This window comes from Pholcus phalangioides, unplaced genomic scaffold, assembly GCF_987345545.1.
Source record: "Pholcus phalangioides strain wild (caught in Gottingen) unplaced genomic scaffold, Ppha-v1.0 ptg000010l_1, whole genome shotgun sequence".
In the NCBI taxonomy this organism is placed as follows: Eukaryota; Metazoa; Arthropoda; class Arachnida; order Araneae; family Pholcidae; genus Pholcus; species Pholcus phalangioides.
The window spans coordinates 9,321,999-9,339,415 of record NW_028301603.1 but is presented as its reverse complement, the minus strand read 5'-3'; the positions used below and the strand labels follow the sequence as shown (position 1 = coordinate 9,339,415).

General features: G+C 38.9%; 1 protein-coding gene across 3 annotated transcripts in view; it reads right to left on the bottom strand.

The window, feature by feature from the left end:
* LOC149080857 (solute carrier family 15 member 1) overlaps positions 1 to 17,417 on the bottom strand; it is a 101,439-nt gene that overhangs the window by 18,214 nt on the left and 65,808 nt on the right. For all 3 annotated transcript variants that reach the window (XM_089237526.1, XM_089237527.1, XM_089237528.1), the window contains 8 exons: positions 14,174 to 14,273; positions 11,732 to 11,822; positions 10,730 to 10,810; positions 9,805 to 9,887; positions 4,939 to 5,016; positions 3,838 to 3,927; positions 3,254 to 3,298; positions 1,598 to 1,719 (listed from right to left, as the gene is read on the bottom strand). In XM_089237526.1, coding sequence (XP_089093652.1) covers positions 1,598 to 1,719; positions 3,254 to 3,298; positions 3,838 to 3,927; positions 4,939 to 5,016; positions 9,805 to 9,887; positions 10,730 to 10,810; positions 11,732 to 11,822; positions 14,174 to 14,273 — 690 coding nt within the window. The remainder of the gene's footprint in view (positions 1 to 1,597; positions 1,720 to 3,253; positions 3,299 to 3,837; positions 3,928 to 4,938; positions 5,017 to 9,804; positions 9,888 to 10,729; positions 10,811 to 11,731; positions 11,823 to 14,173; positions 14,274 to 17,417) is intronic.

Sequence of the window (17,417 nt, the reverse complement as noted above, 5' to 3'; positions counted from 1 at the left end):
TATTTTTAAAAAATGAAAAAAAAAAATTCATAGCCTACTTCGGTATCTTATCAGATTTAGTTGAGCCAAAGACAAAATGACAGAATTGACTTGGTAAGAAAAACAATTTTGGACCAAAACTGCATACTGGCAATTGCATTTATTTTTTCCAAGGAGTCTTTCAAAGTTTAGTCTGTCAACTCTACTCCTCGAATTATGAAGACATATACGTTTTTTTTTTAACAACAATGCTCCTTCGAGACCACTTTCAAAAGCGCAGTGCAAAATGCGTAAATTACAAAGACCAATGTAAACAAGTTAGTGTGAATCAAATTGTTTTACTGTGTTGTCTCCTCCTTCTTTTAAAGGGATTCGTTTACATTTTACTGCTCAATGCTATCATTTTTGACAAATGAAACACTTTCCTTTCTAGCCCTTTGCTGAGCAATGTAAATATTGTTTATGCCTCTGCATGCCCTAAAAATACAGAAGACAATTGAATGCTATTGGGTAGCATCAAAGTTGCAAAACCTAGAATAGGACTGTACATCCAACTTCTTTGTTATGCAAAAAAACCTGTTGCTTCACCTATACACAAAATGTGTACCATAATTTTGAATGATGAACGTTAGTTACTGTACAATGAACAGTCCAAGACCATGAAACAGTGAATATAAAATTGTTTTTTCCAACCCGACAGATGTTTTTAATTACTCGAAACATTGACACAAAATGAGTTTTTGAACCATCAAACTAAGTGAAAGAAAAATTAATACACCATTTAGCCCACATACCCCCCCCCCAAATAACCTGAAAAAACGATACAACTTCTGCTTCGGCAGAATCGTTAATGGCAATCCACCACATTTGTACTATATGACTTGACGTTACATGAATTTTGTTGACAGGATTTGGTAAAAAAGTAGGACAAGTGGGAGCTCTGTCATCATTTATAATGAGATCTATTTCAAAGTATACATGTATAAATGTTTAATAGACAGTGCTGTCTTAAGAAATGGGCCCATACGGGCCTCACAAAAATGAGATCTGGTTGAAACTTTCAAGAATTTTGCCTGGTAGGGCTTCGGAAAAACCACTTGGCCACGGGGGTGGGCTCATGATGCTCTTAAAACGGCTCCATCAATAGATTAAAGATTTCAATTTTTGTTTTAGAAAGAGTTGCCAGCATAATCTACTTGAACATTTCCCTGATAGAAATTCAAAAATTTATCTGACTTTCCCTGACCAAAATTCCCAAAGGAAATACAATCCAAAAAACATCAACCTTCAAAATGGTTTTTCAAATTTCAATTCTTTTCTCTTCATAGAGTTTTCCCATGACTTCAAACAAATATGTGTCGGCACATATTTCACCAACTTTGCCAAATAATTTAGTTTACATTTTCACTGTCCATTTTTAATTTCCCTGACTTTCCAGGTCATTTAGGAAACCTGTTGGACAATATTTTCAAATTTCAAATTAAGATTCCTTTCATGAAATAAAACTTGTCTTACAATAAAGTCATCAAATGCAAATAGAGAAGCAGCTTACAACTGTTACGAAAGACTGTGAAGTAAAACAATAAATAAAGATGAACTTGATAAGAAAGATAAAAACCTTGTGAGAATATTGCACTTGCTTAACAGAGGGTAAACAGCGAAATCGAACAAAGGAATACAAAAAATGACAAGAACAGGGTTCCAGGTTTGCATTTGGTCAGGCTGCACTGTATAACTCCCCTGTAAATATAGAAAAGAAAACAGTGTAATGTGTGTTTGCCTGGCCAGTTCAGTTAATTCAGAAAATACAATACAGTTGCTACTCGATTCCATGAACTGACACATCTTTACGAACTAGTCTTTTGGTCCAGAACAATATGGTATTTCTTTAAACATCTTTTTTCCATTTACAAACTAATTCCGAAGTCTGTAAAAATGAGCATCAACTGTACCATAAACCGAGGTTAAACCTGAACCCAAAAAAGTGACAGTTTTTGTACGTTTCTTACCAAAGGATAGTCTTAAAAACATTAATTATGCTTCTAACCTAATTTTTACTACTTTTGTAGTAAATTTTTTCAAAATGACTGGCGAAGGCCAACTCTTCTTCACTAGTAAAAACGATTGGATGTTCAGGTCTGTTTAATAAATCATTCTTTAATCTTCTTTTTACAGTAGAACTGCTCTCTGAGACACTTATGGTCCTACAGAATTTAAACATTCTTCTAATTTTTCAGCTGTAAAATATGCATGCTTTCTGCTCCCAGGAGACCTCTTGTAATTTCAGGGCATTTTTGGTTTAAGATCTGCAAATAAATGCACGTGAACCGTAGCTAAACCAGTAAATGAAAGGAAATTGACAAAAGTAATGATATCAATGACAGTGATGTCTCAGTTTTTGTCTATAACCTGTTTGAAAAAAAATCAGCGAAATCTGAAACCGACGAAAACCGAGGTAATTATTTCCATATGAATCAATGCAAATCCAATTAATTCATTCTAGAAACTCCAAAATAATACCAAAAACACATTTTATAGAGAATAAATATAGTGTTTAATACTAAAAACAATAAGAAATGAATATAAACGACTAATGTAAAGCATAAATGAACGTTTAATATGGCATTTACATTTTTATACGTTTCTGAAGACTCTTCTTATCGTATGGAAGATGGCGAGAAGGGGAGAGAAAGGTGCAGATGCTATTGTTTGGAATAGGAATCCCCCCTCCCCCCCTATAAGGACCTCAGGTATCAAGGCACTATCTGAAGTCATTTCCCTTGGTCTTTTGAATGAATGGTATTCAGCACCTCAGGCACTAGATAGGCTAGTGTTGCTACCCGTTGTAGAGATGGTGAATCATGTCTATATTTTCATGACAGCAGCCCCAGAAGTGCGATTTAAAACATTTTTTTTTTTGTCTTGGGTTCACGTAACCCCAGTTTATGGTACATAAGTTTTATATGCTAAAAAAAGCAGCATCAACGTAAAGATTGTACCCGTTATGACCTCCAAAAGTTAGGTAGAGGGCGAATGAATTGATTGCATAACAGAGAGAAAAAAATTTTCATTTGTTAGAATTCTAGGTACAAAAAAAGACATAAAAATATACTGACATTTTTAGACATGATCGTGAAACGAATAGCACTGATTAAGCAGGATAAATTTTTCTTTTAAAGAATCGTCTATTAAGCATTTCGAAAATTGTGATTAAATTATTTAGTTTCAAACACATTGATTCACAATTTTATTTTTTGAAAACCATTCGACTTACTACTCTGCCATCCATATCAACTGCCTGCAAAGTCCATTTTGATCCCTTTGAAAAAAAATAGAAGAAAAATTATGAATGACAAATAATAGACAATATGAAAAAAATGCATCTTGAGATAATGGTGTGTAAAAAACACAATGATGTTTTGAATAGACATAATCAAGTGCGTGAATGTTTTTTTTTCTTCATTCGTCTAAGAGGCCGTTCAAGTATTACGTAAGCAAATTTTTAGCCATTTTTGACCCCGTTCCCCCTTGTCAGCAAAATTTCGTCATCAGCTCTGCTCCTCTGAATCCAACTCATATTTTCATAAAGGGTGGTTGATGACGTAAGCATTATCCGAACCCCCCCCCCACCTCCTTCTGTGTTGTGAAAAGTCAGCAAATCGGAAACTCCCCCCCCCCCATCAATGATGACGTAATACTTGAACGGCCCCTAAGCATCTGCTTATTATAGTGCAAATTTTACATTATAGAGAATGGTTTTACATTAGTAGTCTGGAAAAAAAAAGAGAAAAGAAACTAATGTTTGAATCAATTTAGTTATTTGAACTGGATCTCAAGTTTGTATTAAAAATTTCTCACCTGCTGATCGAAAAGCGCCCAAAATATAGGTAGAGGCAAATACAGAAGTAGGATATGAAGCACTGTCCTTACATTTTCAATGAAGGGCATCTGGATGGAAAAAAAAAGCTATATGCTTGTAAAACGAGTTGTGTATGACATTCTGCACATGATAAAATATGTAAAAACCTTAAGTACCAAGAGTGATAAACCAAAAGTAGATTGTCCATGTAACAAAGCTACTTTGTTCAATGAAAAAAAAAAAACCCTGTTAAAACTGTTATGTGCACAGGTTGTATATTAATGTGCATATTCACAGAACACTTGAGTTCATAGGCATAACCTTGTGTCCAGCCAAGGACCAAAGTCTCTCCGCAACAAATTTCCCACCATCTCTATAGTAACCTATGGAGGGATCTCCTAATATTTCCAATAACTTTATGTCTATGCTTGAGTGTCCCACGGCACAGTTCCAGGACAAATTAGTGACCCGTGACACATTCTTAGATGCCTTGAGTGTCCCACGACACAGTTCTAGATCACTTGAGTGACCCACAGCATATTTAGAAATCATCCCGTGGCTCAGTTCCAGATCACTTAAATGATCCACGATGAATTTATCCAACTGACCTGCGTCATATTTACAGATAATCTGATTAAGTGACCCAGGCAAAGCTATGCCTGACAGGACTAGCCTGGGGTGCCGTGGGACAATTACATAATTTCTTTTTGCTTTCTACACTAGAAATTCAATATAGAGGGGCCTGTGAAAAATCTGGCAATGGGGGCTTGGCAAAGTCTAGCCTAGGGACCCAGCTGCAGAATGTAGGGGGGGGGGGTAACAAAATGATCCTACAAAACGTTTTCAAATTAATGAAGTGACCTACATTCTCTTAAAGGTTAAACATCATTGCATTATAGTGACCTTTCTGCCAAAAATGTTTCACATAACAACTACCCTATACGCTTTCCTTTCAATATAATGTCCATTTTCCACGGAACAAATGTGGTAGTTATAATGAATATAGACTGTAACATGAAAAAACTGATTATTCAAAGTAAAATGATCAATAAAGTTCAACAACAGAAGGAAAAAAAAACAGAATTTTTTCCGTAACTCACGTCATATTTGTCATCGGCGTAGTGAAGCCAATGCTTTCTCTTCTTCTCCTTGGCAGACAATTTTTTAGAGATCGCGTGCTATCAAGGAGAAAATTAACACACAGAGGATTTTAGTAATGTTTTGATGCATACAACAATATTATACAAAAGCACCATCATATTTATAAAAATTATAGAAAGGACTATAATAGTTAATCACATTACCTATTACAGATTACATCTGAATTGAGGTTAGCCTGAATGATTAGATTTAATACGATTTGAACCAGCGCTTGAAAATTGAAAAATAAATAAATGAATGAAAATTAGGCACCCCAAGCATGGTTCTGATGAAAAAATGGCCCTGCATAATATATATTTAGATTTTTCCTAGACTTAATGGCGTCTTTTCCAAGGAAGATTAGGGGCATCATGGGTCCTCGGGTCAAGTGATTTTTCTGAGGCCCTACTAGGCAAATTCTCGAAAATTTCAACCAGATTTCATTTTTGTGAGGCCCCCTCTTCTCTTGAGGCTCCCGGGCCGTGCCCGGGTGAGCCCATGCCTTAAGACGGCATTATGTAGGACCTCGCATAGCTGCCAACTTTGGGAATAAGAATTCCGGAGGTTTTCGCGCACATGGCGAAATCTCGAAAATGTGAACCGGTTCTCATTTTTGTGAGGCCCCCCCCCTCTTTTCTTGAGGCCGGGTGGGCCCATACGTTAAGACGGAACTGGCAGGGGCGTAGCCAGAAATTTCGTTCGGGGTGGGACCACTTTCATTTCGGGGGGGGGGGACCAAAGTGACAGAACAATAGATTTGGCCATCTTTTTCCCTTTTTTCGGTCATTTTCTCACATTTCGGGGGGGGGGACCAGACCCCCAAGTCCCCCCCCCCCCTGGCTACGCCCTTGGGAACTGGCGCCAAGTCATCAACCACGGCCAACCAGCACGTTAAATTACCTATCATTACAACTCTCAAATCAAAACTTGTGAATAAAAAAAATAAAAAAACCCACTCCATCTGGCCCAAAACAGCACGTAACACACTCAACGGGAAACATAGCCAAAGCAGATACAAATCATCTCGCTAATTTCGGAAGTGGAAAGACCACATTAACCGTTTAAAGGCCGATGTTCCAAAAATGGAACATAGTTTTTATTTGCAAAAATACCAGATAAAAATTGATTCAAATATTTCCGGTTTTTTATCGTATATAGAGAAGGGTTCAAAGTATTTTTTGAAATAAATTCGGAAACTTCATGTTAATTTAATCTTTTTTGACAGAATTTTGAATCTTGACATTTTTTGGGAATTTTTCCCCCATTTCGATTAAAATTCACCAAAATTTCAATTTTGAAGTAAACTGAAAATTATTTTGTGCCACTTATACATCAATCAAAGCAAGTCAATTAGTTTCTTTGTACTGTTAAACATTGAAGAGCTACGCGCGTTGAAATATGCATGTTCCATTTATGGAACATTGGCCTTTCAAGAGAGCTGGATTCTAGAGATATCTAATGTGCAGTATCTGCTTCGATTTCCCCGTTCGAACCCCAGGGTGGTGTCATCATTCGACATGTGCATGGGGGCGAATTCTGGGTAATATGAAACAAAGGAATGTGCTTTATGGGGGGGGGGTGAATTGTTTATATTTATATTGGTTGAGTACTTTTTATTCTTGCATTCTTGGAAATACATGTTTTTGTGAACCACAGACTAATCAAACCGTGATCGGTAATCGTAGATAGTCTTTTTACGTTCAGCTGTATGTAACCATGTCCGGAAGATATCTCACATTAGAAGAAGCTGTAGGATATTTAGAAACATTTAGATATATACATAAATCAGTAGGATATTTACAACTCGCATATAAACTGAAGAGCCAAAAAAACTGGTACAGGCATGCGTATGCAAATAAAGAGATATGGAACCAATCAGAGTACGGCGCTGCGGTCGGCAACGCCTATATAACATAACAAATGTCTGGCATAGTCGTTAGATCGGTTACTGCTGCTACAATGGCAGGTTATCGAGATTTAAGTGAGTTTGAACGTGGTGTTATAGTCGGCGCACTAGATGCGTCGGCGCACGGAGAGATGGGACATAGCATCTCCGAGGTAGCGATGAAATTTGGATTTTCACGTACGACCATTTCACGAGTGTACCGTGAATATCGGGAATCCGGTAAAAAATTAAATCTACGACATCGCTGCGGCCGGAAAAAGATCATGCAAGAACGGGACGACTGACGAGAATCATTAAACGTGACAGACGTGCAACCCTTCCGCAAGTTGCTGCAGATTTCAATGCTGGGCCATCAACAAGTGTCAGCTTGAGAACCATTCAACGAAACATCATCGATATGGGCTTTCGGAGCCGAAGGCCCACTCGTGTACCCTTGATGACTGCACGACACAAAGCTTTACGCCTCGCCTGGGCACGACAACACCGACATTGGACTGTTGAGGACTGGAAACACGTTGCCTGGTCTGACGCGTCTCGGTTCAAATTGCATCGAGCTGATGGACGTTTACGGGTATGGAGACAACCTCATGAATCCATGGACCCTACATGTCAACAGGGGACTGTTCAAGCTGGTGGAGGCTCTGTGATGGTATGGGCGTGTGCGGTTGGCGTGATATGGGACCCCTGATACGTCTAGATACGACTCTGACAGGTACGTAAGTATCCTGTCTGATCACCTGCACCCATTCATGTCCATTGTGCATTCTGACGGACTTGGACAATTTCAGCAGGACAATGCGACACCCCACACGTCCAGAATTGCTACAAAGTGGCTCCAAGAACACTCTTCTGACTTTAGACACTTCCGCTGGCCACCTAAATCCCCAGACATGAACATTATTGAATATACCTGGGATGCCTTGCAACGTGCTGTTCAGAAGAGATCTCCACCCCTCCCCTCTTACTCCTACAGATTTATGGACAGCCCTGCAGGATTCATGGTGTCAATTACCTCCAGCACTACTTCAGACATTAGTCGAGTCCATGCCACGTCGTGTTGCGGCACTTCTGCGGGCTCGCGGGTGGGGGGGGGGGGCCCTACACGATATTAGGCAGGTGAACCAGTTTTTTTGGCTCTTCAGTGTATATATGCCAATTACTTGATAATGAAAATGGGAACATCACGGATGATGTTATTGTTGAAAATGATCTATGACAACAGTTCCAACTGATGTATGTGGAATGCTAGATATATATTTTGCAACATCGAGGATGAGGTATTAGAAATTCCTGTAACACGTTTTTAAAAAAATGTAGGGCAGAAAAAAGTGCAACACTCATGTGAAGGTTTCATGAAAAGGCAGTTTTAAGCAATCCGAAAAAAGAAATGCATGGGATAAAAAAAATTCTTTCTGGAATCCGATCAAACACCTCAGCTCTGGATTCCATTTGAAAAGATTTGCCATATAACCATTATAGCACGGTGGGATAATTCATTCAGAGTTGCGAGAAGCAGATCTTATTTTGCATTTGGAATTCCGAAGAGGAGTGACAATGAACCTTCTACAAAAAAAGGAGGGGTCAATTATTCATCCAGGTTCACATTGTCAACTGAAAAAAGATGTCAGGCCATCTGATGGCCATTATATTGTGTCTGCGACGCAAGGACGGTGTCCAAAAAATACTATATATAAATGCTACCAATGCGACAAACGGGTCCATCAAAGATGTTTTCCTTCTTTTATCACGGACATTATTAAAAAATTTGAATTTTCTTCACTCATCAAAATCGGTATGTGTTGCGAATTTGAAATTGTAGTCCAAAATAGAAAATTTCGTGAGATAACTGTACTCTAGAAATAAAAAATCGTGAGAATATAGGCGATACAAGTTTCCGCTTTCACCTCTCCCCAAGTGCCAATGTTCCATTTTCAAAGTTGATCTATGCAAAGGCATGCAAAAGGACCTCAAATTCCAAATTTCAAAACAATGAGTGATTTTGTTCATAGTTCGGCCTTTAAACGGTTAACACTAGCTGTTTGGCGAATTTTTTCCATACTTGCTTCCCCCCCCCCCCCTGAAAATGAAATATTTTTTTGTGATTTGACGAAATGGCGACTGTTTGCATTACGCTTGGAATATAATTTGGGAGCATAAAAAAAAAAGCAATGGTCTTCTTTCCGGGAAAAATTCCTTGAATATATTTTTGCTCCAAAAGTAGGGATTTTTTATAATCACGGTTGGAATTCGGGAGATATAAGAACTTTTTGGGAGTCTGGGAGACGGAGTAGAAATCCGGGAGACTTGGCAGCTATGACTTGAGGTCTACTTCACCCCCCCCCGAAATGTGAGAAAATGACCGATAAAAATGGAAAAGGAAAAAGAGGGCCAAATCTATTGTTCTATCACTTTGGTCCCCCCCCCCAAAATGAAAGTGGTCCCCCTCCAGTGACAGATTAAAGTCGGTCGACGCCCGGGCGCAAAAGAAAATATTGGGCCTCTTAAATTAGAAAAAAGTGTGAAGTTTTGGTTTTTCGGGGCCCCGGGGGCGCTCACTGTTAAATCCGCCTCTGTCTCCTTTCGAACAAAATTCCTGGCTATAGGACTGTATAGCAGCACCTTAAATAACACTTCACTCTACTTCTGAAATATATATGGCAGCACTGAAAAATCAGACACAACACCAGATACGCACTCAGACTCACAACTCATTAGGTAGTAAATTGCCCATGGGGCGATAGATCTACGCTGTGCTCGGGTTTGAATGAAACAAAAGCACCTCAAATGAAAAATGGTGGTCAGAAATGTTCAAAACACAAACTCATTTTTCCAAGTAAGCACTAAAAACAATCTTTACTTGGAAATTGAATTAAAATATTGATACGAATAAATAAAAATTAATCGCAAAACAATTACTTACACAAATGCATTTACAAAACTTCGGCAATACGTTTCCCTGAGGTGGTCTGATTTTGTACAGAGGTTTTCCGATCAGAAATATGACTGAAAGATAATCAAGTTCACAATCGGTATTAAAAAGAAAATGGTTTTTTTTTGCTTTTTATGCAGGGTGTTCTGTAAGCGCTTAACACGGTCTTTATCTCATTAACCATCAGTCATAGAGGTATGATTTCTATTTAAAAAAATGCTCAACATACGTTCAAAAATTACCCTGAACTAGTTTTGAGAGTGAAAATAGAGTGTGTAACAAAATAATAAATAAAAATCTAAATCGTTATACGTCCCACGTCCTCTAACTTTCGGTTAGAAAGTTGTTGCCCTTTATCTTGGATGATGCCAACAAAAAAAAGAAAATTTCCATGTTTCTAAGTGCAATATTTATAGAGATATTCAAATTTGTAAAACAGATGGAGAAATTTGAATACCGTTTCGATAGAATACCGTTTTACCTGCATTTAATGCGGTTCTTTCCCAAATTTCCTCCATTTTTCAAATTTGATTATCTTTGCGGATATTGCACTCAGAAACATGGAATTTTTCTTCTGTTGGCCTCAGGAGATACAGGGCAACAACTTTCTAATTGGAAGTTACAGCACAAGGGGACCACATAAAAAATTTATTTATTTTTAATATTGTGACACACACTGTATTTTCACTCTCAAAACTGGTACAGGGTAATTTTTGAACACCTTCTGAGAATTTTTTAAATAGAAATCATACCTCTAAAACTCATGGTTCAGGAGATAAAGGCTGTGCTAGCACTCAGAGGACACCCTGTATATTAAGTAATGAACATCAAATCATGATACTAATGACACAAGCACTGAAAAGTATTCAGTGTCACCAAACAGATAAATATAATTAATCATTACCAAAATACTTACCTAGAGAAATCACCATTAAAACAGCTGGGACGCCAAAGGCAAGAGGAAAACAAGTATCCTGTCCAAAACATTGCACGTTCTCTGCAATGCAAAATATTTATTAAAGTTTTAACATGCAAAGATGAATCGACATCCGCAAGATTTAACAGCAGCAAAATGGATTTGAAAATGCAGTAGAACCTCATAATAACAGACTAATTGGGCCTAAAGGTTGTCCATTGTAATGAAGGTCTGGTTTATAATGAATGATTTTTATAGGGGGTGTAATGCAACAAGGTGTGCATCATAGTTTCTCAAACTTTTTGTGTTCCCTTGCCCTCTCCCTTCTTCAGAAAATTTTTTTCCTCTCATCGCTCCTACATTCAAGTGAACCCATAGAATCTTATGTTATACTTGTAGCTTCAATAGCCCTCCCCCCCCCGTCACTTACTTTGGGAAACACTGATGTATATCAATTAAAGTAAGTAGTTAGCTATGAAAAGTGTTTCTTTTACATCAAATATAAAACAGCCTTCAACATAGGTTCAATTCAAAAAGATGTGTATGTATACACTGTACTAATATTAAATTTTCTGGCTGGCGAGAAGTATGAGAGATACAGTGCATCCATGTTTCAGTCGCAAAACAACACAACGATCGATGTTTAACTGCTTGCTTGGAAATGCAAAACTTGTCAGATTAAAAATGAACATCCTGCATCAGGGGTTCTCAAAATGTGCGGCGCTGTGCCTTGGTGCGCCTCCAACCTTTAAAGGTTTTATTAAAATATTTTTTGTTAAACAGCTCTGGTAGCCGACGGAGCTCGTTGATAAGCATTGAATAGGGGGGAAAGGGGAGCCTCGGGCGGAAAAAGTTTGAGAAACCCTGTCCTACATTATTATTAAAATTCTTTTAACTGTCTGCTATAATAGAGTGAATCATAACGAGGTTCTACTATAAATTTGTGTACATTTTTCAGCAGAGATTGAATTCACGTAAAGGTAGGAAAAACAAATTACGCACGTCTCAGAACTGGAGTAAGGAACGTCGAAACAGCACTGCCCAAGTTGATTGCCAAGTAGAAAAACGAGAAAAATTGCTTCAGTTGTTTTTCCTAGAAAAATAGATGGAATTCCAGTGATCAAACATGAGTGACAAATACAACATGAAACTTCGATTTCAGTGATCGAATCATTAAATTTGATCATGAGGCTAAGTTTGAAGCCAAAAAATATACGAGATACTGAATGCAATCACTTTAGCCAGACTACAATAATTAATACTTTTATACAGAGAACTGGTTTTTTTTAAAGCTGACAACATATCAACGGAAAAAAAATTTCTAGACGCAATCAACGCTATATAACAACCCTCTTCGTCCCATAGAAAACAAGCGTTATATTGGGAGGGTTGTTATATCGGAAGTAAAAGATATATGATAGCCATTCTATGAAAACGTTGGGACTTATCCTACCGTTCGTCAGTGGCGTCAGAGCCGGGGGTGTAGTGGGTGCCTGAGCACCCACAGTATTCTGTACCACTGGTCTGAGCACCACCCAGAATTCATCCAGAAATCAAAATTTTCCACATAAAGGTCAAGCCAAGCACCCACATGTGCATAACATTTCCGACGCCTCTGCCGTTCGTTGTAATGGAATTACTATAATGTCGGGTCATTAGTACAGAGTAGACTATTAATGCTAAGAAAAATTTGGAGAGAAAAGTTCTGCTGTCTCCACCCAAGAATTGATCATTTTTGTGGCACCGCAGCCGTTTTCTGCACACGAAAGCTAATAAGACCGGGACCTACAATTTATTGCCAATTCTGAACAGCACCTTTTTTTTTGTACTAACTGAGAGGCTGGTACTCTAGCTCCTCAGTGGGGAACTCTCTGCGGAAGCAAGCAGTCTTTTTCTGTGGTCATGTTTATGCCGTTTCTGCTGTACCCCAGCGTCAGGAAAGTTTCTGACAATATCAAACTTGCAAAAACCATTAGTACTACTTTAGGCGAACATCTTATCGACCTGTGCTACACCCCCTTCCCCCGCCCCAAGAATTGAACCCTGCTGAAACATTGAAGAAATTAATGGAGGTTGCAATGTCTCTACTCAGTGCATCATGCTATTGTGCAAAACTTTTTTCCGCATGGGCAAACGGGGCAAATGCCCAAGGCCCACATGCTTCCCCTCTCCCTGTATATTCCTCTGCCTCAAAGAACATTATATATAACAGGGGCTTCCGAAAAAGTTCATGTTTGTCCAGGACCCGAACTTATTAGGAACATGCCCTGCTACTGTGCATATTATAAAGAAAGAGAAGTCGGTGTGTCTCCATAGTATATTGGTCAGTGCGCTAGTGTGGATTGCAAAAGGACTATGGTTCGATTCCTTCCAAAGACAACAGGCTTTTCTTTGAGTTCAACTCAGCATTAATATCGAGAAAGTGTATCTATCGTTGAATACTTTTATATGTTTCACAATCAGTTCACCAGCCGCTGTGGTGGTCGAGTGGGCCGCTGTGGTGGTCGAGTGGTTATAGTGCCGGACTCGTGATGCGAGGATCCGGGTTCGAACCCCACAGTGGTGGTCGGCTGAAGTTGGTTTTCTGTGGTTCCCAACTTCAAGGCGCAAATGCGAGCCGATCTCCCCGTTAAAAAGTCTCGCCACAGAGAGCAACAGTCCTACAACGGTAGATCATTCAACCATAACACTTCACTCATAGTTAGTAAAACTGGGGACAGCACTACACATAACAAGCATTACACAGGAACAAACTTTACGTCAGATTGCACTACACGTACACGCACATTCCCGCATGTACCGATTCGTTGGGGGGTTCCGCGGGGGGGGGGGGGGTTGCATGTGTGGTGTAGCAGTAGTAGGTAGGGGCTCGGGGATCCATGATGTTCTTAAGTCAGCCACCTCGTTGGGCAATTTGCCTGTTGTGGCGTTGTATTTGTATTTGTATTTGTATTTGTATTTAGCCAATAGGGGGGGGGGGATTCAAAACTACCTTCTAGCACCATCTATGGTCATCATCAGAGGAAGCAGTCACATGCCAGAATCCATATTGGGATAATGCTAACCCACGTCCTATTTAATTAGGATACTTATTATCTGTAGATGTCAAATACACCGAATCTAATTTATGTGGCTTTCAGCAGGCCATGCTGAAATGTTGCTTACCCAAAGTTTTAGATATAATTGAATGTAAAGACCTAAAATTTTTGAGGTGGCAATATAATGAAAAATGGTTTTAGTTTGTCACCTACAAAAAAAAAAAGGAAAGGTTTCTAAATGGGTTTATGGAAATTTCGTCCGCCATTTCACCTGCCCTGAGTGACCAAGTGTGTGACCACATAGCCACTCACCTTGTCACTCATGCGGCCATTCACAAAAAAAAAAAATCACCCCAATACTGTTGCAATGTTAAAGTAAAATATTGAAAGTTGTATTACTCATCACCTGTCCAGGCCCGAACTGATCTCCACCGAATGCAGATACGCATGGCTTTATACCACCGGTTCCCACAGCTATGAAGCCAAGACCTAACAGTGAAAGAATCCTGAAATGAAAGAGCTTTTAACTTAGTTTTCACATAAATCGCATGCATATATACATATGTTACAGTAAATGTGATGAATTGGTGGTTATTCATAATCGCCAGTTATTATGCAGTCACCGATCGTCTTGGTAAGTTTCAAAAATTTCCCTTCATTCATCACTTTTACCGGTGATTATGAACGATTCCGTAAGTATGACAAATATGGAAGAAATCACGCGGAAATATCACTCGCACTCAGTCACTAATCAGTATCTCTCGTACGTGATGGGTGCCCAGAAAACTACCTTAGGTAGGGTTCGTTAAAACGGGATTCGACCGTATACAGGAATGCTGAGAAATACCCATCTATTAAACACACCATCAAAAATAAATGCACGCAAAAATTTATGAAAATTCAGCCCTGAAGGTAATTTTAAAGAATTCCAGAAATTAATTTTACATCAGTGGTTCCCAACCTGGGGTGCGGGAGAGCGTTTTTGGGGGTGGGAGATGGGGGGAAAAAAATTACAACATGTTGACTGATTGATATTCAGGAAAAAAAAATTTATGATAAAAAAAATTGAATTTTTTCAATTCCTAAAAAAATATGAATCATACCAATATTCTGACGCTTCATCTTCCGACCTCTGCTAGCAAAAATGTGTCTTACATTTCGGTTGAGAAAAGTGTCATTATTTACCTAGGGGCCATTCAAGTATTACGTCAGCATTGATGGGGGGGGGGGGTTGGACGATGCTTGCGTTATCAACAACCCTTTATGAAGATACGCAATATTCTTAATGACATCTTATTCGGTGCGCCAAAAACGGAATAAAAACCTTTCGATAGTTATTGGGCACCTGAACTAATATTCTCCCTACTGATAAGTCCCCTACAGAGTCACTTTAGTGATCTCTAAATGTTTCACGGATCCTTCAAGTGCTCAGGAAATGTGTCCGGGCTGCTTAAGTGCTCCAGAAATGTGCCACGCATCACTCAAGTGATCCGTAATTATGCCACGCATCACTCAAGTGATCCGTAATTATGCCACGGATCACTTAAGTAATCTGAGAATGTTCCGTATATAACTTGAGTGATGTAGAACCGCACTGGGGGACGCTTAAGCACTCTAAAAGTGTGTCACATGTCACTCAAGGGGTCTCTAAATGCGCCACGGATCATTTAAGTGTTCTGGAACTGTGTCACGGGTTGCTTAAGTGATCTTTGAATGCGAAAGTGATCTGTGAGGCCTACTTCAGTGATATGAACATGCGCCACGGCAGGGGCGTAGCCAGAAATTTCGTTCGGGGGGGGGACCAAAGTGACAGAACAATGGATTTGGCCATCTTTTTCCCTTTTTTCGGTCATTTTCTCACATTTCGGGGGGGGGGGGGACCAGACCCCCAAGTCCCCCCCCCCTGGCTACGCCCTTGTGCCACGGGCCACTCAAATGCCATGGAATTGTACCACGGGTCATTTAAGTGATTTGTAAATGTACCACTTAGTTCATTTTTACAAAATTAAGTTTGAGGGGGCAAGCTACATCAGATAACCTTCAGGGCCACATTTGGTCTGCGGGTCAAGGGTTTACCATATAAAAATGGCTTAAAGGGTGGGTCGCAATGAATTTTTAAAGAGAAATTTTTCGAGTTCTTACCCTTCAAATAGCACTGAAACTAACAGAAGTCGATTATAATAACATATAAAGTTATTTTCTTTCGAAATTTTAATTTTTAAAAAAAATATTTTTTTTTCGTCTGGGGGAGGGGCACGAGCCCCCTATGTCCCCTCCTGCGTACGATTCTGATCCCATCAGTATGCGTTAGGAGGTAGGGGGGTCAGTGCCGACGAAATTTTGCTGACAAGGGGGGAGGGTCAAAGTTTTGCTGACAGGGAGGGGTCAAAAATAGCTAAAAATTTGCTGACGTAATACTTGAACGTGTCCCTAAACTATTCCGTGGTTCGTTTACATTGGTGCCCAGTGTTATTAGCATGTTTTGCTTAGACTTGATACTGTCGTAAACACGTGACTCGGGGAAAAACGTCGAAAAATTCAGTTCAAGCGTCAAAGAAACATTAATTTATAGTGGTTGCGGCTGGAATCAGTAAGTGAAGAACTTTTCAATGAATCTTCCTTTTCCAAATCTCAAAAAAAAGAAGCCAAAATTAAATATTAGCTATAGCCGAAAAGACATTACAAGCAGAAGAATTCATAGAAATTAATTATTGCATAATTAATGTAATCAATTATAGAAAGAAAACCTGAATTTTCTAACAGATAAAAAGACATATTATCCAAGGGGGTGCGGGAAGGAACAAGGGCTTGGAAACCACTGTTTTGAAGAAATAATTCTCCAGAAACTTATGAATATTTTGGAATCGATGAATTAAAAATAATTGAAAATTCACAATAATTGCAACACCATTGAAATTTCGGAAATAACGGAAGAAAAAAAAATTCTAGAATCGATGAAAATTCCGAACCGAAGGAAGAATTAATTCCAGAACTTATGAAAGAAATAATTCAAGAATTGACGAAAATTCAGAATTAATGCAAGAAATAATTTAAGAAATGGTGAAAGCCTCCCATAATTGTGAGCTGAGTCCGCCGCGACCGCACCTGTCGTTCACCCCCTAGGGCGGCTGTGCTTCTTCGACCACCTGCTTATATCTCTTCGTTGAGACAGTGCAGCGGACTATGATCTGGTTAGGAGGAGGTAAATTTAAGCAATTAATTGGCGATTTATCATGTTATCAATACAGGCTGGGAATCAAGCATAATTACCGAAATTTTTCAGAAATTAATCAAACTTGCCAAAAATGGTCTATGACTATAGACATAACAACCAGCAATTATGAATAATCACCAGATTTATCACATTTGCCGTAACATATATATTGTACAGGGTGGGCAAGAAGTCCGTAGAAACTTTAAAAATTCATAAAAACCGGAAAAATAACCGAAATAAAAAACGGTTTGCGGGATTAGCATCGATCGCTAGGTAAAGGGAATTTTTTAAGAAAAAAAAAATAACGCAAAAACAGCCGATAGGTGGTGACGTACACAAGTCAAAGAAAAGATAAGCAAATAACGAACAGAATGACTCCAAATCGTTTATTACAGCAGCGTGTGTTCCACATGACCACCACCACCACAGGTCCACG